General features: G+C 38.5%; 1 protein-coding gene across 2 annotated transcripts; it reads left to right on the forward strand.

Moving 5' to 3' along the window:
* The first annotated feature begins 234 nt into the window (after positions 1-234).
* On the forward strand, positions 235-27,905 carry dpysl3 (dihydropyrimidinase like 3). Of its 2 annotated transcripts, none has more exons than XM_017421410.3 (14): positions 235-425; positions 8,658-8,746; positions 9,574-9,758; positions 11,891-12,055; positions 12,675-12,736; positions 13,942-14,022; positions 15,675-15,743; positions 16,860-16,980; positions 18,171-18,327; positions 18,800-18,941; positions 20,227-20,397; positions 22,777-22,956; positions 23,579-23,750; positions 26,229-27,905. In XM_017421410.3, the coding sequence occupies exons 1-14, from the start codon at positions 387-389 to the stop codon at positions 26,321-26,323; spliced, it is 1,728 nt and encodes a 575-aa protein (XP_017276899.1). In that variant the 5' UTR covers positions 235-386; the 3' UTR covers positions 26,324-27,905. The 2 variants fall into 2 exon arrangements, with proteins under 2 accessions (XP_017276899.1, XP_024862805.1); XM_025007037.2 differs by having other exon boundaries at positions 23,579-23,732.
* The last annotated feature ends 87 nt before the right edge of the window (positions 27,906-27,992 follow it).

The raw sequence follows: 27,992 nt of genomic DNA on the forward strand, positions 1-27,992 counted from the left end.
TTATATTCTGGTTTTTTTTTTTACTCGATGGAATAAAAATTACTTGAAAAGAGTGCAATTCTAAGGGGTAAACCCTGAAGCTGACTGGAGGTTTCAAGTTCCAAAAAATAAAAAAATAAAATAAAATAAAAATTTGTTCTACTGCGGCCCCTGGTGGACAGATTTGCGGAACTGCGCCTCTCAGTGCGAGCCTCCGGAGGGAGGGGCCGAGCACGAGCGCGCTCCGCGAGCCACTGAAAGCCGCACTGTCAAGAAGGGGCGACCGTTCCTTGAAGCTCCCATCCGGGTGAGGGCCGCTGCAGCATCCGCAGAGAAGGAATACAGTTCTGAAAGGCTCGGGGATTTTTTTTATTCAAAAAAAAAAAAAAAGAAAAGGTGAACTAAAGATGTCTTATCAAGGAAAAAAGAACATCCCAAAGATCACAGTAAGTTAAAAAAGAAAGAAAGAAAAAAAAAAACATCTGCTTTGACTGGCTGTAGGAACTTTGATGCGCGCAAATCACTGCGTTAGATTTTGAGTATTCCGCTGCTGGGCGATACAATCCCCTCAACCTCCGGCTCGGTGAGAACATTTCCAGCGTTTTTTTTTTTCTTGCTGGACATGATTGCAGGAAAACAAAATGTGCACAATGAGGTGCGAGCCGTGGCTGCCATAGTGACAGGCAGGCAGGGGGATAAGGCGTTTTCTTAAAGGTGTCCTGCATCTTTCTTTGTTGAGGGCGTTCATGCCTTTTAGTGAGCCGGTAAAAATAAATTAATTAATTAATTAAATCTCTGAAATGTTTTCTGTAGGGATTTATATGTCTGTTGTGCATAGATTTATGAAGCTTTAGAAAAAATAAAAAATAAAATAAAAATATAGGCCTGTACTTGCACGTTTAGCTAATGGCTTTTTTTAAAAAAATGATAATAATTTTCATTATAATAATAATGTATAATGTTCCAAATGATAAATTCAAAGCAAACTGAGTTCTGTTTTAAACAGCTTGACAGAAATGTATCCAGCCTTTGTTAGGAGTATTCTGGGCTCCATTTATTGATCCTTTTGTGGCAGGTTATTGACAAGGAATGCGTTTTAGTGGCATAGTGTATTTATAATCAGAATGAGTTTGTGTTTTCTGTACATCAGTTCGTTTTTTTTCTACTAAAGGTCGACTTAAATTCAGCGGTAAGAGTGAACCCCCTCCTTTGCTGACTACACAGAGACAGGGTTTGTGTTGCAGACTGATGCTGCAGAGAGTGGGAAGGCGAGGAGAGGAGAAGGGTGGGGGTGGGGTGGGTACACACCCATTTCTGATGAGCTGTGATTAGCCGGCCTTGTAGTGTGGTCCTTGCATTTCTGCATCCTGAGAGGGAGACAGACCCGGTGTGTCACGGCACACAGAGGGTGGGGGGGGGTTGAATTCGGCGATGGCTGGTGTTACACGCAGCGAGGCAGCTGGGTGCTGATGGTGGGTGTTACACCAGCAGAGGAACCTCACTCCTCCACTCCCTCTTCCTTCTGTGGGTGTGTGTGTGTGTGACAGAGAGAGACAGTCTGAAACGCCTGCCTTCCAATTTTCATTGTTGCAGCTCTGGCTGCAGTCAGGGGTGTGTTTTGCTCGGCTGTGGGAGAGGAGAGGCAGCCTTTGTCTGATCTCCTGAGCTGATTTTACACCTAATGTGTGGTTTATGTTCAGATCTTATTCATTATCCTAATCTGTGTCCATTTTTATGCTATTACTCCTTCCAGAGCACGTTAAAAAATAAGCTAGTTTCCCATGATATTTCCTTTATGATAGGGCAGCCTTTGAAATTTACCATCCCCCTTTGAGAAAGGAAAACAAAATATAGCCTTCTTTTTCACATCATGGATGTCACAGTACAGAGCAGGCCTAAATATATCTACCCATGGTCATAACCAAGAAGGGATGCTGAACCAAAGGGTAATAAATGAATCATTTAACCCAGCAAGAGAAAATCAGTCTCTTGGTGCTTGTTAAGAATAAAAGAGACCAGAGACTGTGAGGATTTAAAACAAGAGTGAGTTGTGTTCAGGTTTATGGAACTACATTAGGGCTGCACCCAAACTGAAGGCCAGTAATATATTTGATCCAATAAGATGGATCCAGACTATCCTGACATAGCTAAAATGCTAAAGCTAAATGCTAAGACAACACTAAAGAGTATAGTGAGCACCGTCATGACAGTACAAAAAGAAAGGAGTGAAAAAAATATGAGTTTGTCACAATAATATTGCAATTGCATGTTTTCCAATAAACTGCATACATGATTTCTACTTTCTGAACTCAACATTAGCACTTAAATGGAGAAAAGCTGTCCTGGTGTACCTAATGTGTCACCACGGAAGTGTGACCGCAGGTAAAGTATCTAAATGATTTGTCAAACAGACAGGAGGTATCTTCACATTATAATCCAAGCTAAATCATATTGTGATGAAGCGTGTCTCAGCTTCCCAACGTGTTTGGGCTCTTGCTGTTCTATTACCTGATTTTAAAACATTTTTGACTTCACAAAACTGGCTGAATTTTATTTGGTCATTAAATTAGCACATTATACAACAAATTTCTTTTATGCAACATATTGTCGAGATATTTCAGGGAAAAGCTTGCTTACTTCAGCAAGACAATGCCAAACCACGTTCAGCACGTGTTACAAAACCGTGCCTCTGTGGTGGGAGTCTGAGTGGAAAATGCGGAGTCTGCTTTTGAGACCTGTCACAATTTTGAAAAGAAAAGTAAGTGAAAGAAACCCCTTAACTGTCAAGAAAGAATGAGAAAACATTTCACTGTCAAAACTGTAGAAATCAGTCTTCTCCGTTGCAAAGTTGATCATTTCAGAAGAAGTTATACAACCCAGCACACCTCCTTCTGTTCAGTTTATATATATATATTGTTTTTAAAATCACATAATCAACTACAATTTTATTGACATTTCACATCATTAAGCAATGAATTGATTCAGAAAAGAGGATAAACATATTAAACATACCTACACTAAGGACTTAAGTGTTAACAACCTGTTTCTGCTGTATCCTGCTGTAACCCCATTAAAACTTTCCCTCTTTCTTTCCTCATCTGTCTGTCCTGTTCCAGCTGTTTTCATCTGTCAGCTCTCTGCCAAAGTGGCTCTGTCAGATTTCTAGGTGTGGTTCCTCCTTTCCCCCCTTATTACCAGTCACAGCAGTCTCAGTGTTGTTCCAGGCTGGTACATGTCATTTGTAATCCCCTCCAGCTGGAATGAACATTTGCGGGCATGAAACGGACCCAGCAGACGGTCTCTGTGTCCAAACGCTGAAACCCATTCTCCCCCGTTGGTGCGGCGCAGAAACAGATCATACCCTCACCAGGCAGGCTGCAGCAAAGTGGGCTCAGGGGCAAGCAAAACAGTCCTTGACCACCCAGAAGTTGCAGTGCACCTTATCTTGGCAATGAATGAACTGTTACAGGAGAAAAATACACACAATCTTAGGTTTGGTTTGCGAATGTGCATATGCATTGAATCAATCATACGCACGCACAGACTTTTCTCAGACCTCTGAACTGAGCGAGTTCAGATTTTTAGCTTGTTTGGCCTAGTGCAGATAAGTTTTTTTTGAAACACCATGGTTACAAGGTTACACTATACCCGTCTATCTTGAGATCAACATTCCAGACAAGCAGGATCTCTCTCTGACCGTGGCTCTGGCAGGGGCCTCAACAATTAATTCAAATAGATAGGGCTTGTTTTTACTTTTCCAGAATGTAAAAAAAAAAAAGAAAAGAAAGAAAATCCTCTGCAGTTTTGGGTAAAGAGTAAATATTTTTGATTGCTAGGCAACGGGCTGCAGCAGAGGCACCGGTGCACATTCAAGATGACTTCCCTCTTCCACTGGTCCCAGCCTGCCTCGCCACAGCTCCCTCCACCCACACAGGGGTCTCAGTCACAGCTAATGGAGGTCTCCTCTCATTTCCTCCCAGCCCCTTTGGCCTGTTTTGTGGTTGTGGAGTTTTCCAGGACCTTTCAGTTGCTAATTAACCGCAGCAGAGTGACCATTTAGTAATTTGCATCCCTTTTTATGAGCGTTTTCCTCTCCTGTCTGGTGAAAGTGGAAAAACACTGTCAGTGTCAGCATAGTAACGCAAGAACAACATCCTGCCGTCTATTTTTGATATCTGCTGGACTATGTAACAGAAAATGACAGTTTCCTGTGCAGTAGGAGGCACATTAACTCAGGCGCTTTGTTTTCTTTCTACCTGAGATTTAATCTTTTTTGTTGCCAGAAATGTTACATATAAGCATGTAAATACTTGTTGGAGATTGCAGTTTATTAAATGGTAGAATGATTTAAAGACTGACTTCAAACCTTTAAGTATGTAGAAAGAGAAGAACAGGTTTTCTCTATCCATTGTCTCAACTTGACTTTATAGGAGGCATTTGTAGCCTTCACACTGATTTAACACAATACCATGAGGCTGATTTCAAACAGTTGTAATGGTTTCTTAAACATGTATTGATTCTGTATTAGTTTGACAAGACCACTTAATGTTTTGTTGTTTTATATTGGAAACATCACGCCTTGCCTTAAACTAGTTAGCCAGTTAACTATTAACTGGCTAGCTTGTTACATATCTAAGGCTATTATTCTATTGGGTTTACTAATTCCTAACTTTTAGCTCATTAATAATCTTTTTTAACCACCATTTCGTTCTTCCATCTGATTTTAGTTGATGTTTTATACCTTTAAATCACACATTTTTAAAAACTTTTTATAGTTTAATTTAAGCTCAATCATAATGTATCAAATCATGTTGTATTGCATTTTATCATAACATATATCACAATGGTTTGTATCATCTCGTATCATATCTTATTCTGTTGTATTTTGTTCTGTTTCATCAAATCATTTTGCACTGTGTGACATCATGTGTAATACTGTACCATATTGTGTTGCATCATATATCCGTTGATTTCTTGTGTATACACTATAACTCAAGATTAAATTCTCTTACTTTGAATGCAGGATGAGGCAGGCTTTTATGTCATTGCTATTGCAAAGAAGAAGTGTGTTATAATAACAGCTGCAACTCACTTTATTGCATAGTTTTAACTTAATTCGATAAAAGTCTGTCATTAGTTCTAATGTTGTGCATAACTAAATCCACATTCTGCATACAGCTGTGGCCATGTCCTACAATGTTAGACTCAGGGCTTCTTGCATGAGCTCCAAAACCAGCAAGTGAAAGGCATTAAATGTCAAAGTCAGGGCAGCAATAAAAATTTCAGACAGTGTTTTGACTGAGGCATGTGTTCACTGTAAGGATAGTACTATCTCGTTAAACTTGTAACAATTGGTCTGGGGTATTCCCATGACCACATAGTAACACAGATGGTTTAAATCCAGTAATGTTTCAATGTTTCAAAGACACAAGATTCCCATTACATAGGGAGGGAACATCTAAAAGAGTGGATGTGAACATTTTTTAATGACACAATTGGCTTTTGTGCATGTATGTATTTTTCTTGTCTAAATATAAAAGCAATTCTGAAATCATATAAGGAATAATTGAGAGAATACATACCAACAGAATACGCTATCTGGCATGCTGACAACATACATGTAACTGTGGCAACATACGAAAACAGCATCACTTCACAGCTCAGCTTTACCATGTGGACATGAATATATTGAGTGCAACATATTTGCTGTTTGTGGTTGAATGACATGAACCTCAGTTAGTTGGAAAGAGTGAGACTGTTTGTAACAGACTATTAAAAACATTAAATTTTGAGTCCACATTTAGATTTATGGAGTGAGATTTAGTAATGCCAGTGCAAGTGAAATCAGAAGGGGTTTTTTAAAAAGGCTTGACAGTTTAATTAATTGTATCTGTACCACTGGTGTAGACCTCTGAAAGTTAGAACATGTTTGTGGCTGTTCTAAGTGTCACCACTGGTTTTCATCTAGTCATTTTTGATTGATGATCTGAGTCCTTGGATTAGGAATCTTAACATCTAGTGTTCCCCTGACTATAATTAAATGCAGGTCTGTTCAATCCTTCAGTGGACTGTCGGTTTATGGAAAGCTATTGATTGTTAAGTGATTCTGGTCTTCTGCATGTTGTCATTAGCTAGCAGGCAGAAATGAAAAAGTGACTGTGTGTACGTGAAAAAAAGAGATTGACTGAGCACTTCAGTAAGTCACCAGTGCATGAGTCCACCCCCCCCCCGACTGCAGTGCTATAAATCAAAACAAACCTCTTTACTGTCCGGTTGATGAGAGCCAGTTGCTTTTCATTAATCAGGAAATCGTTTGGTATTAGAGAATAAAACTCTAATTGTTTGCTCAAATATAAAGTGAAGTCATGTGGGTGCATCCATAAATACTATAAAACGCAGAGCTAGATGTTGCTCAGAGTAGAGCTTTTGAACAGAGCTCTTCTTTGAAATGGATTGTCTGAGCAAATGAGCGACAGTTTTAGAGCAGCGATCTCAGCAGTGATCTATGCTGGAGCTGAGCTCCAACCACTGATGACTATGTGTTGTGAGCTGTCATGTGCTGCTTCAGGGTGTGGTTGCTTTCAGGCTCTGGGCTCAGTTTCACACTGCTCCATCACTACATACATCACTATTTACCACCATTTTCCACAACACACACTAAGAACTAGTCACTCTGAGTTTGCATATAATTAGTACAGTATATCCTTTGAGCTGCAATTAACTTTTTTTTTTTTTTTTCTTCTTTGATGTGCTCAGGGCTGACCTCAGTTTATTACATTGATGTAACTCTTGGTCTTTAGCCAGGAGCTTAAATCACTGCATACATGGGCTGATGGGAAAATATGAAAGTCTCTCTGTCTCAGTAGGGAGAGGAACTGAGTTCTTTTTTATTTTATGGATTACAGATGTATAAACGAGAAATGTGCACTCATTTATGCAAAAATAATTTGAGATAAAGTTGTAATAAGGATAACACTTTATCCTTTTGATTTATATAAAAAATACTTTCACGCATCTTTAAGATTGTAAATAGAAGTTATTTCTGTTATATTTGTTTTAAATAAGTTAAACGATCAATTTATATCATTTATATAATTGGACAAACAAAATAAATGTGTCTTAAACAGAGAAGTCAGAACCAGTTTATTTTAAAACTAAAAAATATTACATTTCAATGGTTTTAATGATTCACCCTTATGAGTTTTATTAAGACTTAAAATTGAGCACATTTAAGGGTTGAGCTGTAAGCTCTTCTTCTTTTGTTCTTTCAAATCCTAAAATGGCAAAACAAGAAGTTCTATACTTCATTACGATCATTTATAAACCAGCAACAGATGTCTCTGTGGAGACGTCCATCTTCCATATCCTGTGTGCTCTTCCCAGATAGTTTCCTGTACAACAAACTGTTGCATCAAGCTACTTAAAACAATTTAATGCACAAATTGATTAAAATCAGTAGTTGTTAGAATGAGCTTTTCACATTACTCTGCTGAGAAACTGTTTATGCATATGTTCCGGTTTCCAGCGGGTTTAGCATCAGCTTAGCTGAACAGTTTGCCCAGAAAACTCCCAACCAGCTGTCTAGCTGCCCTTCTGCCAGCTAACATCGCATCTATCCCTAAAGCACTCCACCCTGTTCCATGGCCAATGAAACACTCGAGCTGATATACATCAACAAAACCTGGCAGCCATGGCTCCCGCCCTGTCCACTGTGCCTGAACCAACTCGTCACCATGACAACGACCTAGAAGAGTTGATCTGTGGAGCAGCAGCAGGGAATTTTTTGAAGTGTTGGCATTGTTGTGGCAACGCCCAGATCGGAGGAAGTCATGAGAAGTCATGCTGAATTAGATGTGATGTTGCTTTGCAGTTTCACTGAAAAGCATTTACTTCAGTGGAGATCTTTGCTCTTACTGCCTCAGATAATTATCAATAATCCATACTGGTGACTGGATTTGTTGGACAAATTTATTCTACTGAAATCCACAGCTTGTTTGTTGCATTATGGAATTAAAAATAACACTATTCCGATTTTAATCTGTGATCCATGCAAAAAAAAAAAGCAGCTTTATCGATGTTCCCAGCAGTAGAACTCAGTTTCTCAGATGATATCATCATAACTTCAATAAAAGTTCTGGAGCTCATGAGCTCAGTCTGAGTCCAACAGTCTTAACAAAATGTATATGCTTGTTTATATGAGGAGGAGCCAAAAAGCTGCTTGTGTACAAAAACATGTGGTCTAAATATATGTGAATTCTATCAATTTTTTTATTTTAGGTATTTAAATTAAATAAAGAAAAAAGTTAAAATACAGTTTTGATATTGATCAAAAAGTCTTCTCACAATTATAGGTTTATTTTGCTTGGCAGGCAGATCTGCAGGGTGGTCTACAACAAAACTGTGATCTGTTTGCATGGGAAGTCTCTTCCCAGTAATGAATGGATAAATGAATGAAACATTGTTCAACTCCAATGGCTGGAAGAAGGGACATAATTTACTTACAGAGAAGTGATGAAGCACTGTTTCACAGTAAATATAGCTCAAATACATATTTCAAGGAACCTTCCTCTACTTGGTATTTGTTTGATGATTTTTGCCAAATTGTGTTTTTCTTGGAATGCTCACACTAACTTACAACATTGTTGTGTCTCCCTTCCACCCATCTTTCTTTCCTACAGAGCGACAGGCTTCTGATCAAAGGAGGAAGGATTGTGAACGATGACCAGTCCTTCAATGCTGATATCTACATGGAGGATGGCCTTATTAAGTAAGTCCTCTACTGCCTCTTTTCCCTTTTACTTTCCCCACTTATCCTCAACTTTATTTTTTGTTAAATGTATCTCAACCACCCCCGCCTCATCTCTCCTTCACATTTAAGTGTTTCTGAGTTTTGATGATGCAAATGGCTGCTCAGGAAAGTAAAATAGGTTAAGATATACAGTTGTTCCTGATAGGAACAACCTTGGTGCCTTTCTTGGTGTTTTCCTATCCCTGAGTAAACAGCCAGTCCAGCCCCTAGTTGTGTCCAGCCCACCAGAAGAGACTGAGGATGACTGGAAAATGGCTCCATTTTATTTTATTTTTTTTGTAGACTTGGTGTGCCTGCTGCCCTTTAGTGAGGGAGCTCAGAACGAGGAACCCATATAAAGTCTGGTGTTGCATAATAATCACCCTGTTGCCTGCAGCACCATCAAGCTGTTGGAATTCACACACAGAAACTGGCTTCTGTCTGTCTGTCTGTCTGGATTTTCTCCTCAATAAAGTTTTAATAACAGAAGTTCCCGTTTTTTGTCTTTTTTATATAGTCGGCAAATGTTTATGTGTTGTCATGGTGACAACATGTTGATGTCACCCTAGATGAATGCTGTTTCTATCTTCATTTTGATGTACTACTTTAGAAAGATGCTTTTTCGAGGCTTGACTAACACCAACGTTAACTGTAGCAAGAATAAAAGTTTAGCTTGAATATTTGCTTTTGTCTTTTTTATAGATTTGTTGTTTGGCAATATCTTTTTATAAAATAAAATTATTGTTTGTTTTTGATGTTCAGGATCCTAACCATGCACATACGACAATGTTGTATCCTGTTTACAGGCAGATTGGCGACAACCTGATCGTTCCTGGTGGAGTTAAGACCATCGAGGCCAACGGGAAGATGGTAGTCCCTGGTGGCATTGACATCCACACCCACTTCCAGATGCCGTACCGTGGAACCACGACTGTGGATGACTTTGCTCAGGGATCAAAGGCTGCCCTTGCTGGTGGCACAACTATGATTGGTAGGAGCTCCAGGAAAAGGCATCCACACAAGTGACACTGACTGCAGGCAAAGCCCATATAGATCAGAGCCAAAAAAAGGGGTTATTGTGAGTTTGAGAGAGGGCTGGACTCCAAACAGGACAAGACAGGGAGGGATGGGACTCTGTTTGGGGCTATTATGGGAAAACCCCACACTACCCCCCAAGACTACCAAAAAAAAAAAGGCAACACAAAAGACTGAGTGTAGGAGATAAAGGGGGTGGAAAACTGCTCCCATGGAAATATGGCACCCCTTAGTAACATGTGTATCAGATTTTTTATTTATCTTTAATATGTAGCTGCATGTAGCTTAGAGATGATATAATAGCAGAATGATGATTAAAAAACAACTGTTTAATTAATAACCTTCTTCTTTCAGGCTAACTTTTAACTTTGCTGGCTGTCTGCCAGTGCGGCTCTGCATTTCATACAGACACTAACAGGCATGCTACTGTAGTAAGCTCTATTCATGAGCTTCATTCACAGAGGGATTAGGTTCCAGGGGGTGTTGTGTGAGAAGTGGGGTCGAGTACTTTGTGTATCATTCTGTTTATTGTACACAATATATGTAAGTCTTTTGTTTGTGTTAGAATAATGATGATGAGGTGGTTGAGATGATAAATAGGCAACAGTAATGTTTTGCGGTGGAAAGCTTGCCATTCTTTTTACTTTACTAATATTTGTTTGAGTTTGAATTTATTTGTGACTGCATCTAGCTGAATCCTATTAACATAAGCAGATTGCAGCGTCTTTAATGAGCTAAAGAAGGCGGTCAGGTGGTGAACTAGCAGGAGGCCTTATTGAATAATAGCTGAATAAGATAAAGCATGCTTGGTGCAGAGTGATACAGTTGTATACTGTAAGAACCAACTGCTGTGAGTAATTTCATTGACAGCAAACACAAAAAACTGTGTATATATTTAGTTAAAAATCATGTATGTAATTTTATAATACGCGATCACACAACTGAAAGTATTAATATTTATTGCCCGGTTCCAAAGCATAAACAAACTAGCTCACAAACTATTGGACACATTTTAGTGAAACTCCCAGAAAGTAAACATTGGTTATACATCTACAACTGATTGACTTTTAGTGTCTGCCTAATTCAAAATGGCACCCACAGCCAACTGACCTTAGGAAAGACAAAAATAGCTATAACTCATCCAGTTTTACAGATATTGGGCTCATATTTGGTGTGATATAGCTGAGCATTATCCCCAACACATAATTTGAGTACTGCACATCGCACAATGTTTTTTTGAATAAAACTTTGGGATTAACTGTTGGCACCAACCCTGTCTGTCTGTTAGCAAAGTGTTACATGAACCACTAAACAGGCTTTAATGAATCTCTCAGAATGTAATCATTTGATGTATATCTAAAACTTATAAACTTTTAGAGTCACTCCAATACAAGATGGCCATCATAGTTAATCAATATGAGTCAACACAAAAATGGCTGTAACTTAGTCAATTTTATAGATATTGAGCTAAAATTTGGTGTGTGGTAGTAGCTAACATAGTCTGAGCACTACCAATATCTTGTGAGATCTTACAATATGACATGAGATCATGTATAATGTCATTTACAAGGTTTGAACCCTGTCTCTTCTCAGCACAAGTTGATTTCAGTTTAAATCTCTCACATAAAAGGCAGTGGGTGATATGCATTCCGTTAAGGAATGTTAGACCTTTATTTTTACTGTTAATGCCACCACTGTATCATATGACAAAAACAAAAAAACATGGTCATATCCTTAAATGCATCATACTAACAGTGGAGCTAGCTCTAACTTTTTGAGGGACGTCTGCTCACAGATAAACAAAATGTGATGTGACATCTTACAAGGTTTATTCAGACTGACACCGTCTGAGCTTTGCAGCATCCCTGACAGCTGATTATGCAAGATAAACAATACGCAGAGAAAGGAGCAAAACCAGCAGACTGATGTGTCAAATGTGAAATGTTGGACTGTCTGCACCAAACTCTGTCACTTCTTTATCAGTCCCTTGGTTTGATTTGACCTATCATGCCTTCTCTTTGTCACCATCACAAACCCTGCTCACCCCTCAATCCTGCTGTCCTTTCTTCTGCCGTCTACCTCCACCAGTGGATCATGTGATCCCGGAGCCTGGCAGCAGCCTAATGGAGGCCTTTGACCAGTGGAGGCAGTGGGCCGATGAGAAAGCCTGCTGTGATTACTCGCTGCACGTGGACATCACCCACTGGGACGACAGCATAAAGCAGGAGGTGGATAATCTCATTAAGGAGAAAGGTAGGCTGTGGTGATGTAACACAATGTTTTGGTTAGAACATGCTTGCGTTTTTTTCAAGTAGGACCTTCTAATGAAATTATTATCTTTATTATTAGTTTATAGTATTTCCACATTTGATCTTTTTGGGTGGTATGTACTCCAACTTTGTTTTTAAACTTTGGCTGCTGTTGGCCAGCTAGCTCTAATTTGTGTTTCTCAACACAAACATGGTCCTGGCCATTGTTTTTTATCCTTCTGTTTTCTGTGAGTTTATTAAGCTCTACCATATTGTACTGCACTTATAAATGGTGCATTATCTAGCACAATTGATACATGTGGTCCAAGATGGTAGAGATGGATTTTTTTTGTAAGATGGAATTAGAAATTCTGGAGAAAACATTTAATGACATTGTGGACCAACAAGAGCATTTTAGACATTTCACTTCAGTAACAATGACAAAAGAAGGATCAGTGCACACAAGCTGGCAGCAAATTAACTTTTAAAAATAAAGTCCTTCAAATAGAACTTTAGAGATTTGGTTAATTGGAGATCATGTTCAGATTACAGTAAATAATCAGACTTGATCATGTTTCATCTCCATAATGTGGAATTTAATGTGTGTATTTTTTCTTTTACAGGTGTGAACTCTTTCCAGGTCTACATGGCCTATAAGGACTACTATCAGTTGACCAACAGTGAGGTATAAGAACTTCAAAATGGCTGACACTTCATATTTTTTAAGTGGGGTTCTGTGAAAAGGTTAGAAAGAAAATAATATCTTACCTGCTAAAACCAAAGTAGACTCTTGCCATCTTAAAACAGCTTTGATTCAATCAGTTTTGTGTTACACTGTTATTGCAGTAGAATAAAGCATACTGTCTCTGCCAAAGTGCTCCAGGCTGCACCAGAGGTGATACAGCTAGATGCTGCTGCTGTGTATTCTGTGTAAATAACTGTATAATGTGAACTGTGACAGTGAGATCTCTTTAGTCTTGGTTCCACTTGACAAGCTGTTAGCTCATCAATCTGGTCAGAATTAAACGATTTTCCTAAGTGAGTTTGTTCAAAATGCTATATACAACAGGTAAGATATTGTTCATAACCTTTCCACAGATCCCCTCTTAAAAGATCTCAACTATTGCTGCACCTAATGCCCATTATTTGGCAACACAAATAAATGTTGACATAAATGTTGGTTCTCAGTGGAGCTTTACTTAGGCTGTAGAACATATCCACTCATCTTACGCAAGCAAACGGTGTCTGAAAACACAAATTTATACTGCTTCTAATAAAAAGACTCTTTTGAAGTTGGAATTTATTTTTTCTGTTTTAAATTAATGAAAGCTTTGCATTAATCTTACAACAAAGCAAATTGTCTCTTTTTTATTCCGTATTTGTTATAGTGCAATCACATCATGAGAGTCTTTCTTTATGGTTCTTTGGAACTTTTGAAGAGAAATAACAGAAGACAAAATCTTTTTTTCTTTTAATTTACCAGTGGATGAGTGCATTTCAACTAACTTGACTTAAAAAACAATGAGAAATTCAGTGTGAGACGGGACTCTTTGGGTTTCTCATGCAGCCGTGGTTAATTTGATTTTTAAAGGAGCACATGAGGGAACTAAAATAGTCCAGCTTGAAAAACTGATGTCATGCTCCGCACTCAGGAACTGTGGCAACAACTGCAGCTCATCCCACGAGTTTCATTTCTGGAGACCACACATGGTAATTGCAGTGTGTCATTGCAGAGCTCTTGTAAATTGTGGGCTTTTTCTAAATTGTGGCTTATCAGCGACCTAGGATTTCAAAAGTAGTGTCTGATACTTGTCTAAACAGCTTGACTAGATTTACAAAAATATATTCAGTAATGCTGTTTTTTTTTCCCCCCCACTTCTTGTCATGCAGCTTTATGAGGTCTTTACCTTCCTGGCAGAAAGGGGAGGCATTGCTCAGATCCATGCTGAAAATGGCGAGATCATTGCTAAGGTAACTTTAAAAAAAAAGATTTATTTTCTTTATTTCCCTCTCTTTATAGCTTGTCCCATGTCCAGTTCTGTGATCTGCTTATGTTTGAAGTGATGAACCTGATTTATTAAACTTTAGTTCACACGAGTTTACTTTTCTTTCCCTTATCACTCTGTTTGCAGAACATTCAGGCTAAACAATGTGTCAGTGACAAGAGGGAGACTGTGTTTCCTGTTGGATAGTAATGTGAGGGTGTAGTTTATATGAGATTGAAAGTGAATCAGCCGTAACACTTGATGGATTTAGGCAGCTGGTGTTAGTCAGAACTTCAGACGGTGCCTGGATTCTATCACTGTGTTGGGTCTGATTCATTATAAATCCAACTCCAGTCACAAGCTTAACTTTAAAGAAGTCTGACTTACATCAGCTGTAAGAGATCAAATACGTTTGAACTTAAAGAATAGGTCATGTCTTGGTTTTATTTCCCTTGAAACTAACACCTGTTTTACCTGTGTAATAAATGCATTTATGTGATATATATCTCCCAAAAAGCTTATAGCCATGGCTAAGTTAATTTGAGGTAAGGTCTGTTTTAAATTTTTTTATAAATACAAACTGTAAAATCCAGAAAAAAAAACTTTTCATGAAAGGTTTGCAACTCATTACTGAATGTGTGTGTGTTGGCGCCAATTTGGAAAAATGATATTCTGCTATAGCGACACACATTCCAGTATTTTGTATCTGTGCATTCCCATAAAAACATTACGACTACGGGTCTCACAAAGTTTATAATCCCACCTCTCATTGAGCAAAACTAGAAATGTGGCAAGCAGCCTGAGATTTCTTAAATCTTTCAAATCTACAAGGCCGCTCGAAAGTGTGTTCCAAGAACAGTGCTTTCTGTCACAGCTTTGAAAAATGTTACCCAAATCAGTAAAAAATCATGGGTTTTTCTTTTAGTTAATTAAAATTATTCTTTGCTGTTTTTTTTGTGTAATCTTTTTTGACAGACTAATCTATGGTAAAATAAAAATAACATGCAATTATGTGGATCAGGAGAAAAAAACAACAACTCCTAATTACTACAGAGAGAATAAAACAGTTTTTTGTAACAGTTTCTAGACTTTCTTGTGAAGCTTTTATTACACTTATAGTACTAAACAGGGACATTTTTGTGATTTAAACTGGATTCACTGTCTCTTTTACTTCCTACTCTAAAACCTACTTTTGGTACTGCTTGCCTTTTCGTACTGTAAGTGCAGCAGTACAGCCATACAAAAGTAATTATAAAATGTTTGCAGTGTCTTTTTCAAAAGTAACTGAAGGGGATTATGTAGGCATGCAGCCCATGTCTGAAATTTCTCATCTACCTCCATGACGGGTTCACTTCTGGATTTACTGCAAATCAAAATTTAAATATGTGTGCAAGGACACCTCATCGGCCTGAAGATTCCCACAGAGAAATGCGTGTGGCCCGACCACGATGACAAAACCGCTGCTCGTATACTTCACACGGATGGAAAGCAACGGAAACAGATTTTCATTCTGGAGCATGACCACCGCTTCACATCTGCTCGGGCATTCACGACACTGAAAACCGCAAAGATATTCCTGCATGCAGAACTGAGGATCTAACAGCTTTTTTTGTGTGTGTGTGCGTGTTTGCTCTACAGGAGCAGGCTCGGATGCTGCAGATTGGTATCACTGGACCGGAGGGACATGTGCTGAGTAGACCAGAAGAGGTAGAACACTGACACATTACATTTCACAATATATTTCAAAACTGCTATAGTAATAGTACAGAAAAGGAATTGGCAGGAAAATGGGCTTTTAATTGCACTACATCATCTGGATTGAATCTCATACAGGCTGCTTGTTGCAACACAAATATCGCTCTGACACACACACTGTCTTTTGCTCTGGTCTTCACACACACATATTGATCTTGTTACACACATGTGGTTTCAGACACACTGGAGGTTTTGTGTGAATAGCGCCTGGTTCCACCATTTGTCACCACTGATGTTTCTTCTACAAACAGCAAAATGAAAACCATACTTTAAACTCAACTTTTCTGCCTTTAGCTTGCAGGGACTTTCCATTCTGTGGAACAATAAAGTGATGTTACCACGCCAGCACCATCATGTCATACACTACAGGAGAGTCTCAGGCACCAAGATCTTGTTAAACTTAATACAATTAAACAGAGGCCGAGCGGGTTTATTACTCTTATTACTTTTTATTAGTCTTGAATGTTCTCTTTGGATTTGACGCTGGGCTGAATTTGCTGATGAGAGCACAATTATCAGCTGAAGTGTTTAAACACAACTTTGTAGTACAAAACAACACAAATAGAATTCATTCAGCACACCTAATCTATACACAATATACAATACTTTTTTTGTCTGCTTTAAAAGTGAGTTTTAGTTCACTGACTTCTAAAAACATAACACTGTAGGAATGGATAAAATTTATTGTTAAAAAAGATGTGAGCTTAGCTCATCGTTGAAAACAGAAACTGTCCGATCTGTTTGCCTTCAAAGCCTTTCCTTTAATAAAACGTGGAAGCGTGATTCTTATTTGAGTTTATTTAAGTTCATTTCAACTTTTTTTGTCTTTAATGAAGTTTGTTTTTAATCAATTTACTTCACTGCCAACAAATCCACAGTCTTTACAGCCAATTTTGTTGAAAACACACATGCTTTGTTTTCATTTTGATTCAAAAAGAATGACTCAAATCAGATAACTACAGAAAAGAAGCAGAACTTGTTCTGCCTTCAGTTATTTGAAGTATATCTGACAAGATTCCAATGTAGAAAAAAAATCCCTTCAACAACAATGCGCTGGCCTTTCTGCAGCTGGAGGCCGAGGCGGTGTTTCGTGCCGTAACCATTGCCAGCCAAACCAACTGTCCTCTCTATGTGACTCGAGTCATGAGCAAGAGCGCCGCTGACATCATCTCGCAGGCACGGAAAAAAGGTAACGAGAAGCATTTCAAGTTAGATGGCATACCAGGTTGATGAAAAAAGTGCTTTTAGCTGATACTGCATACCTCAAGTGCAATTGCAGCATAATCCTACTTTCCTGAAAGCTGTAAGTCTCAATACATGACTAAAAGTACTGCATATCTCTGAAGGTAAATTAATTAGATCATTGTAAGTTTATCCTAATATTGTAGAAGACTGTTTACTTCAGGTCTGTTATCTAATTGGTGTAAGACTTACTTTTGAATAGCCTGCTTTACTTTAGCATGTTTTTTCTCAGAGCAAAAATCCTGACTTCAGTCATCTGCAGTAGGAAATCATTTCTAAAGAAAATGCAAAAAAATAAAAAAAGAATGTGTTGCATTGAATGTAAATTCAACTGTTGCTCCTAAACGTTTGCATGTGGAGAACCAGGAAGTTCTACAAGTAGAAAAAGTTAGTTTGGACCACGGGGACAGCACACAGATGTACAATGACTCAAGCCCTGCTTGACATAATGGGAAAAGAAGACTCTTTTGTTAACATCATTTTTGACTTTGTGTGTGTAGGTCTTTTTTGTGGCTCAGTTTAATTCAATTCAGTTTATTTATAAAGTGCCAATGTGCGAGAAAAGTCATCTCAGGCCACTTTACAAAGAAAGTAATCAGGTCCAATTTAGATTCAGATGTACATGGTTGGGTTTTCCACTCTTAACGGCAAAAACATATGTGGATTTCCAGAACATGACGGATTGTGAAACACACAATTTTTTCGAGAATGAAAAAAAAGAGAGAATGCAGAAAAGAACATTGTGTGTTTGGTTACTTTTGGTGAAACCACATGAGGGTTTGACAGTCAGTGCAGATTACCTTGTTTGTGTATTCATGAGCATTCTTTAGAGTCCACTAGACCCAATTTTTTTATTTTTTTCTGCTTGAATTAATTTTTAATCTCTTTCATCTTAGTCAGAAAAGACATGAATCACTGTCATCTAAAAGTGAAGGACCCATGTTACTGTAAGGAATCAACTCTTGATTACCATATATGAATTTTGTGCATCTCAGGCATTTGCATTAATATCCAACTTAAAAACACTCAGATGAAATACCAAATTTTTTTATGTCTGCAGAGTTTAGGATTAAACTAATTCCGCTCACCATCTTCTATTATTATGGCAGTCATTTTTTATTTTATTTTATTTTCTAGGAAATGTGGTGTTTGGGGAGCCGATCACAGCCAGCCTGGGGACTGATGGGACACATTACTGGAGCAAGAACTGGGCCAAAGCTGCCTCTTTTGTTACGTCACCTCCGCTCAGTCCTGATCCCACCACTCCAGACTATCTGAACACGCTGCTGGCAAGGTGAGCGCCACAGTGACTCCCTCTGGTTTGGGTGTTAACTTGTTTATGTCTTTGTGCTTCTCTGAGACATAATGAAACATTCTTTTTTTGGTTGTTTTAAACCATGCTATATCATCTTAGACTTTTTGGAAAACTTATATAAAAAAAAGCCAAGTAGGAATTCGTGGTTGTTGAGATCAGCACATCAAGCGTCATTCTGCTCGTTAATAAATGGATGTTGCACAAAAACATAACCTATTTTGAGTTTATAGCTTGCTCATGGTAGCTGGTACCCAGCTAGCGGGCTTCATCTTGCAGGAGAGTTAGGTATCATGTGGAAACGCTGGCAGAACAAACTTTGGCGTGCTGCTTGCTGCTTATTTCTCCTGCTAGCATAAATAAACAGCCTTTCTTGTGTTTGAAAAGCTCTCCTTGTGTACACAGAGTTTGTTTCGCTGACTTTATCCCATCGTCATGTTTCCCCTTCTCCCAGTGGAGACCTGAGTGTGACTGGCAGCGCACACTGCACCTTCAGCGTGGCCCAGAAGGCCATTGGAAAAGACGACTTCACTCAGATCCCAGAAGGTGTCAACGGAGTGGAGGAGAGGATGACACTCATCTGGGATAAAGCTGTGGTGAGGACCAGTTGGGCTGCGTTTTTTTTTTTTTAGGTTTTTGAAGTTTGGAAAATGGAGACCCAAAATAGGCAACTAAATGAAAACACAGGCATAAATTGATTTATTGCATTTGTTTTTACTGAGCATTTTTTGCTCCTTACCCTGTTCCCCCTCTTAAATCTTTCATCTGGAATGTTTGTTCTGTCTTTTTCATTCTCCTCAGGACTGTTTTCTTCAATCAGATTTACATCTCTGTCTTTTTGTGGTCTTCATTTTTTTTTTATTCCCCCCAAAAAGTTTGTTCTTCGTGTGATTTATTTGTTTAGGTCTTTTTCCCCTTTAACTCAGCGTTCCTTCAGTTTCTTCTCGTCACGTTTTCTGCCTTCCTTTATTCTATTTTTTTTTTTTTTTTTTTTACAATCTCCACAATTGTATTTTCCTTCATGCAGCAGCAATCACTCATTTTTGTTTTGCATTTTCTTGTTATCAGTAAATCAGTACTTGGCTTTCTCAGCTCTAAAATCTGAGTGGCCTTTCCTGAGGACACAGGATCCGAACTCCAAGCAGGACTGACAGCTGGATTCTTTAGAGCTGTTTCCCTGCACCTACATAAAATTCTCATCAAAGCTAATTGGCTAAATTTTAATGTGCAAACATCACCCAGAGTGATAAAATAATCAGTGAATATCATGCACATTATATCTGATTTCAGCTCATTTGTAATTTACATCACTGGATTAGAATGTGTGTGTCTGTCTGTTAGCAAAACATTTCATGCACCACTGGATGAATTTTAATGAAATTTACAAAAAGTAATCACTGGATGTACATCCATAATTGATTGACTTTTGGAGTCAACCTGATTCAAGATGGATGCCACGTCAGCTGACCTTACAAAACACAAAAATGGCTATAAGTCAATTTTACAGATATTCACATACAATTTGGCATGGTAGTAGCTGGGACTGATCTCCAACAGCTATTCTGTGCTAACAGATTGCGCAATAACTTTGTCTTTTAGTAAAATATCTCATTAATCACTGGACAGGATTGAATGAAACTTTCAGGAAATAATCACTGGATGTACAACTATAGATTGTGCATAGCTTCATATTCAAAATGGCTACCACTTCCTAATTTCTCAGCACAAGCTTGAGCAATACACATCCAGAATAAAAGAATGAAGCGCAGAATGGGCCTTTTCTGTGTGCCAGTTCTTGCACTTCACTCGTCTTTCCCCACTTTTCCCTTTATTTAGAAACAATTCCAATTCTCTGTTTTGTTTTGGTTTTTTTCCACTCAGACCACAGGTAAAATGGACGAGAACATGTTCGTGGCCGTCACCAGCACTAACGCCGCTAAAATCCTGAACCTGTACCCTCGGAAGGGCCGGATTGCTGTGGGCTCTGATGCCGACCTGGTCATCTGGGACACAGACGCCGTTCGCACCATCACTGCCAAGACTCACAACTCGGTGTGTAGCTAGGCCAACGCTTGTGTTTGTGTCAGGTTATTTTTCTACCTCCTGAATTCTCTTCCAGCAGTATCTTTCTTTTCCTCTGCCTCTTTTTGCCTTCTTTTAAGAAGGAAATGTGCTTATTTAAAATGCTCAATATTTAAATTAGTGAAACTATACGTCAATTTGGTCACAAAGTATAACTGAATACCTGTAATATAACGACTCAAAGAGCAAATTAATGTCAACAAACAAAACGACTCTTTTAGTAATTGGTGAGTTCAATCATCATTGAGTGTGATATGTGCTTTAAATTCCACATCTGTCTGAGCACCACTGGAGGTTAGAGAGAGGAAGCACATTTTTGAACCGCGTCCAAAAAGCTCTTAGTTCCTCTGAACGGAAATGAAGTCTCGGTGGATATTTGCGACTAATTCCACTCTCGTCACATGACCAGCTGTCAATGTAAAGTTTGACCCTCTCTAAATCCAAAACCGCTCAGCCGGGGTAAAGTGATGATTTTTAAAAAAAGGTTGACTTATTCAAATGCATTTTCCAAAATTCCTTTTGCGGTTGAACCAGAGCTAATCAACAGTATTCAGCTGCATGTGCTGCATAATCAAGAGGTACAACTTCCACTCATCAGATCATCCAAAATCCACTTGTGACTGGGAAAATGGATCTAAAGCAAGCCATTTATTGCACAGGAATTTGCTACAGTAAAAGCTAAGATTTGAAGCACATCTACAAAGATTTTTGATACTTTTTACATCTGTAAGCTTTGTTTCTTCTTTTTTTTTGAGTGAGGAACTCACTAAACAGTGCAACCAAATTAAAAAAAATAGTCTGTATTTTTTCATAAAACTCCACTTATTAAATAATTTTTACATTTTCCTAAATTATTATATTGACTTTTTTAAATGGAGGAAGTTTTATATGCCATCATCTAGTCAAATGTAAAATCTAAAGCAAAAACTACATTAGGAATGTGTGAGATTTCTCCTCTTACAGATGTGTTTTTGTTCTACCTGCTAATGTTTTTGGACCAGGGCCTGAAAACGCGTTACACACACATGCTGTCGGTACACCTGGTACACGTTAGGAAATGAGGTTTGTGTTGCTGCACAGACATTAGAGGATTGCACACTGGCAGTTCAGCTGTTCAGGAAATGAAGGCTTTAGCAGCCTGGGACAAATCCTGCTTTTACTGAAAAACATGAATGAGGGGAAAAATACATTTAGACGCAACATATATATATATATATATGTATATATATATATATATATATATATATATATATATTGTTGATGAAGTGCACTTTGAGTTTAGGTTGAGGAAGTGAAACTTTTGGGTTTTTAGTTGTCTGGTTGTTTTATTGCAGTGAAATGGCACTTTGCTGTCTCTGGATGGAGAAACTGGATGACACTGGACTAATAATAAACTTTCTATAACTGTGAAATACATTCATATGTTCTTGCATAAATATGTCACTCTTTCATTTCCTGCTGAGTATCTTTCGAGAAAAAAAATACAAGCATAAAGTACAGCGCAAGAGCACAGCAACTCCCCGTGTTGAAAGATCTCCCTTAATGGTTACTCATAAGACTAAACATGGCTGACCCTGTTCACTAGCTCATTGTGTTGGCAAAGTGGTTTCCTCAGACTTTGCTGTCTCTCAGTTTATCAGTAAACCCACATCTGGTTTGGACTGAAACTTGTTGTCAACATAACAGTTCATGAATGCAGAAAAAAAGAAACACAGACAAGAACAGGCAGCAACACAAACACACAACCGAACACACACTCGGCTTAGTCATGACATCATATTTGGCGCGCTGTAAGTCTTAGTTACTATGTCCTGTTCTGGCCTGAATTTGGACGGCAGCAGAAAATGGGGCCGTGTGCAGAGGAAATAAATAACAATGGAACAAGGGGAGGGGACTATAAGAGATCACAAACATGCTGAGGAACGTTAAGTTGGAGGACGGTGGAAATGCGCGGTCGGAAATCGTTGCCAGGGAATAGATAAATCAACATGAGAGTGAGAAGGAGAAAGATTGTCTAATAGCATAGAAATTAGAAAAGAACTAAAAAAAGAGCAATGGGAGTCAAAGAGCCAAGCGAGGAAGGGAAACAAAAGCATCAGATGCCAGCTGGGTGATGGCAGCTGTTTCTTCAGGCCAAACAGACAAGTGTAAAAAACAAGGTGATGAATGAGGAAATAATAAGAGGATTATAACAAGTAGAGCTTGTGCTACCATAGAATTTCAAAACCACATGGAAAAATAACCTCAGACGAGCTGCACAACTTATTATGTTTAATGTATTTATTCTGCTGCTGCAACAAACTTATTTCTCCACAAATATCTCCTCTAACTTACCTTGTGTGCTTTTAGGCTGCTGAATACAATGTTTTTGAGGGCATGGAGCTCCGCGGCGCCCCACTGGTGGTGATCTGTCAGGGGAAGATTGTCCTGGAGGACGGGAAACTTCATACCACCTCCGGAGTGGGACGCTTCATCCCCTGCACTCCCTTCCCTGACTTTGCATATAAGCGCATTAAAGCCAGGAAGCAGGTACACATAAAAAAGGGACATTTCTAGCTCTTCCAAACACCAAATTCAGACCATAAGAAAGAGGTTCTGTTTATTGACTTGACTTTAATCATCTAACACCAAAACAAGCCTTTCATTCTGTGCATTTTCCATCTTTCTTATGACCCTAGCATTCCTATTTCCAAACAGTTTTTTTTCCCCAAGTGTTTCCTAATTTGCAGCTGGCTGCTGATGAGTCAATGGCGCTGTAGTAACCGTGCTCTGTTTATCTTGGTAGCAGTTACTGTTATTCTTCCTTGGTTCACAGATGTCTCTTTTTAACTCTTGATGGAGCTTCCAAGATTCCACTGAGTCACAGCACTAATAGACAAACTCTTGTTGACGTGCAGCAATATGTGTCAGTTTGATACAGATACTTTATTTTATGCTTCTTCTGTTTAAGCATCTGGAAGGGCTTTATATTTGTATGACTATGAGTTTATATAATTCTGTGTTCCTTGGAAGGAGCACAAACAGTCATATAATATTAAACTTTTACAAATTTGGTTAACCGTTAACTTTGTTTTTAGAAATTACAACATTTTTTCTTCGTGTTGAGGGTAACTCTGAACCTCCATCTCTGCTCCTCTTGCTTGTCCTGTAGCTGGCGGTTCTGAGGGCAGTGCCCAGAGGAATGTACGATGGCCCCGTGTCTGAATTCTCCATGTCTCGTGGCGGTACCCCCTCTGCCTCGGCACGCACCTCTCCCACCAAGCAGCCTGTCAGAAATCTGCACCAGTCTGGATTTAGTTTAGCAGGTAACCCCATAGCACCCGGTGAGCCCAACTTCTTACTAGAACCATCATCTCTGTATCACCCTGTCCTTTCTTTTTTTTGTTTCTGGTCTTCATTGGTTGACATTGTAAGTGTTGATATCAAAGGAGGATGTGTGCTCCTGAGATATTCCAAACTCTCACTCGTTAAAACTCAACTCAGCCGCCGCTTCATACTGTTGTCAGTTAATAGTAATTTGACTTTAAGCATGATTTTATTTTCTATGACTGCTTCTTATACAGTATTTACATGACAGAGGGATGGACAATGCATGCCATTAATTCAAACATTAATAAGAGAACTTTTTAAGTCAAAACTGGCTCTTTTAAATGTTTTATCACCATCATCAGTTGACAAGTTTTATTACCACCTAATGACCCAACACTCAAAATTCTCTGTTGCTTTTTCATTTAGTTTACCACCTGTACTTTTATACAGGTGGTAAATTAAAAGAAACATCTTCTAAATACTTTTTAGAAGTATTTATATTATACTTCTCACTAGTAATAACTTGAATCGTATAAAAAGGTATGAGCCAAAAGGTTAGGCTAACCTTTAAATAATGAAGGAGTGTCTCCAACTTTTCTACTGGGGCTGTTTAAACACATTACACACTCAGTGTTTAGGGAGTGTAAATGGAAAATGTATTTCTGTTCTACCTAATAGCTTATTATTTTTGTTTGATATGTTTAACCTGGTAAAATTAAATATTACCTACAATGACTCATCTCTGGACCCCCCCCNCATGTGACAGCCTCCTATACAGAGATTTACAATTTACTGTATAAAACACTCTAGATGTCTGTTTAGCACACTTTGACCTCCAGTTACAGCCTCTTTGTTGGATTAAGCCACCGTAAAGCAAAGTTTTCCTGACATTTGCACTTATTTGAAGTCACGCTGGATTCACTCAAGGCCTTGTGAAACGCGCAGCGTTTCTAGTCCAGCCATCTGGACACGGCCTGTTAAAAAGGCCTATCTAATGTGAGAGATCATAACACTGTCTTTGTCAGACATCTGTTCCATTACGAAGAGTTGCGGAAAGATATCTTGATTGTATCCATATGTTAGGTCAACAAATAAATTCTTATCTTAGATTCAGAAAACTAATGTTTTTTGGTCAAACTATGAAACAGTGACACTGTTTATACATAAAATAATGGACCATATTCATTATTTTCACAGTTATTGCTAATTGTCTCCTCCTTTTCAGACAAAATGTTTTCTATTTAGTAATAGAACGCAGTTATGAGGTGCTGACAGGTTTTTGTAAGTGTAGTCATCTTCATAGCTGATTCGTCACTTTGAAGTTAAAAGTTGCTGATGTCTGATAGCATGTTGAAGAAAAAAAAAAGGTGACCTTTGCTGGAAAGAATTTCCAAACTTGAGCATTTGAAGCCGAGTGAGGCTGTTCTTGGTTTTCCAGGATTTGGAGCTGTTATGTTTGTGTGTACTTGCGTGCAAACTCTCCAAGTGGCCATGACTCCCTTCTATTTTAGTTTATGTAGGAATACCACCTGCAGAGTTGATTTACTTGTCTGGAAAAAAAGAGGGGAGGGATGTTGGATTAGACACGGTGTATCACAGTCTGACATCATTCTACTTTCCATGTATGCTCTCACTGATCGTTTGTTGGAGCAGACATCCTGGCTGATTCTTTGGAAACTATTCCTTAAGTGAAGCTCCTACATCTTTTGCTAATGTTGCTGTAGTCACTACACTGTCATTTAAACCGCTAACATTCAGAAAAAAATAGTAATACAATGTTTAATGACAGTAATTTGCATTCTATAATAGAATCAAACCGGTGATCCTAATCCATTTTACCTGCTTTTTGCTGTCTGGGTGACAGAGGAGCTGGTGTCTGTCTCCAGCGGTCATTGTGTATGAGGCAGGGTACACCCTGGACAAGTCACAAGAGACAAATGAGACAAACAATCATTCACTCTCACTCACACATAGAGACAATTTAACATGCATGTTTTTGGTCAGTGGAAGGAAACCGTAGTACCCAGAGAAAACCCACTCATGCACAGGAAGAACATGCAAACCCCACACAGAAAGGTCGGGACGCAAACCTGTGACCTTCTTACTGTGAGGCAACAGCCCTAGCCACTGTTCCACCACGCCCCCTTAAACTGTGATATGTTGGGTCAATCCGAAAGCAGCAACAAGTAGCAGCTCCGCCTGTCATTTTGGTTTTTATTGATGATCCTCTTATTAACAAGGCGAGAACTTCCTTTTACACCAATTTTCATAAAAAATGAGACTGAGACAAACAGATATCAGTAAAAAAAAAAACATATATTAATATTTAACTTGACTATTTCATCTTTTTGATTTTTTATTCAACATCAGTCAAATATATTGTCTTGTTTTCCTTTTTTGTTTTGCATTTCAATTGCTCTTTCTATGTTTTTTTTTCTTCTCTTTTCTTCAAACATCCTTTATCTATTTTTTTTCTTTTTAACTCTCTCTAGGACCCCCAACTCCAGATGATGTCCCCATCAGGCCTGCTGGCCGTCGTATTGTAGTGCCCCCTGGTGGTCGCTCCAACATCACGTCTCTCAGTTAAATGGCAAAGAAGACGAGGAGATGCTCCCACAAAACAACGTCCAGACTTCAAGATTGAGGGTGGGAGGGAACTAGGGAGGGAGGGGAAAAGGGAGGAGGAAGAGAAGCTGTAGAGGACGCCAATTAGTTAAAAGTAAAAAAAAAAAAAAAAAAAAGAAAAACACTGAATCCTCATGCCTTACCTGTCACCACACTACTATGCTCTGATGAGAATTGTATCCCTTTTCCTGGAGGGCATCAAAGAGGTTAGAAATTGCCACCAAAACACATCAGTCATGTGATCAGTGTTAGCCTCACTTCTTCTCAGAGCAGAGTCTACAACACCTACAGAGAAAACGTGCTCTCATGGTTCTTTGGTTAAGAAGAACTACACAAATAACATTCAATCAAGAACAAAATAAACCGTGTTTTCAAAGGAAAATGGATACTTATTTTCTCAGAGTGATGCTTTTCTTCTTTTAACCTGCCTGGCTTTCAGTATCAACCCCCTTTTCAGTAGCCCGCTTTCTCCATAATCAGCAGAACCTACAGTAACACTAGATCCCACATTAGCCATGTCTCACCATGCAGTACCATTGATTAGCACTAGGTGGTGTTGTATATATTATAGATGTAATGTAGCTTTGTGAATGATGTTACAGCCTGTTTGGGTGTTCTTGACCAGACAGAATACTTCTCACCTCTGAAAGCAGGAGTGCTGCTGGACATGGACCTGCATGGGCCACATTTTTATGGGCGACCTGTTCCATGATCCTTTCCTGCCTCCTCCTCAGACGTGTATTGATGATTATCAGTGTTTAAAATAACAAAAAAAGAAAGATCCACTTAAGAAATAAAACAAGAAAGAATAAAAAGAGGAAATATTAGAAGTGATTTTAATTTTTGTCTTCAAAATATTTTTCAGTTTTATTTTCTGCTCTCCATCATTGCCATGTAAAAAATCAACAAAAAAACACTGCAAAAAACTCTTGAGTTTGCTTCTAGTATACTGGCTGCTCCTGTAATCCTGCAATCATATTAACCCAAACAAATTGGTGCCCAAAACACAGGAGCAGGAGCAGGAATTAACTGTTCTTTGTAGCAACTTGTAATGAAAAGCCTTGCAAATGCAATGACCTGATTAAAGAATTAAACTTGCTTTCAGATAATGGTGCTTTAAATCCAGCTTTACTTTTTTTCTTTCATTCTCAGCTCCCATTTTAGGACAAGTTGAAATACATCATTCTCTTGGCATTCCAATACAACCAAGTCCTCAACGCATTTAACATCGGCCTAATCAGGGAATGCATTACAGCTTGTTATGTTTCTGCTGATTTCTGCTAAGGCAGAGGATTGCAGTGCAGTTTTGGGAATTATTATTATTATTATTATTTTCGTCCTGTTGGGGAGGGATTGAGGGAGAGGTTGTTTTAATTTGGCAGACTGAGGCAGTGATATTTTGTTGTATTTATGTTAGTTTGAGAACCTTTGTTACTGTTTTTGTTTCCTTTTGTTACTGTTCAATCAAAACTCTGAGATGACAGGTCAAAACTCAAGAAGTGGTAGTGTCATTTGTTTCCTGAATAAACATGAGTTGCAACTGATGTCTCGTTTCATGTCTATCTTTTACATCAAGACTTGCACAATGACATTTGACATACATAAGCTAAATGCACAATTACATTTAATCA

This window comes from Kryptolebias marmoratus, linkage group LG13 (genome assembly GCF_001649575.2).
Source record: "Kryptolebias marmoratus isolate JLee-2015 linkage group LG13, ASM164957v2, whole genome shotgun sequence".
Classification (NCBI taxonomy): domain Eukaryota; kingdom Metazoa; phylum Chordata; class Actinopteri; order Cyprinodontiformes; family Rivulidae; genus Kryptolebias; species Kryptolebias marmoratus.

What these genes read in the sequence shown, in the direction of transcription:
- dpysl3 (XM_017421410.3), top strand. Translation starts at nt 387, where the DNA reads ATGTCTTATCAAGGAAAAAAGAACATCCCAAAGATCACA. An exon ending in TGGTGGCACAACTATGATTG is followed by an intron (nt 9,759 to 11,890) that starts GTAGGAGCTCCA and finishes TACCTCCACCAG; the next exon opens with TGGATCATGTGATCCCGGAG. An exon ending in ATGGCGAGATCATTGCTAAG is followed by an intron (nt 14,023 to 15,674) that starts GTAACTTTAAAA and finishes TTTGCTCTACAG; the next exon opens with GAGCAGGCTCGGATGCTGCA.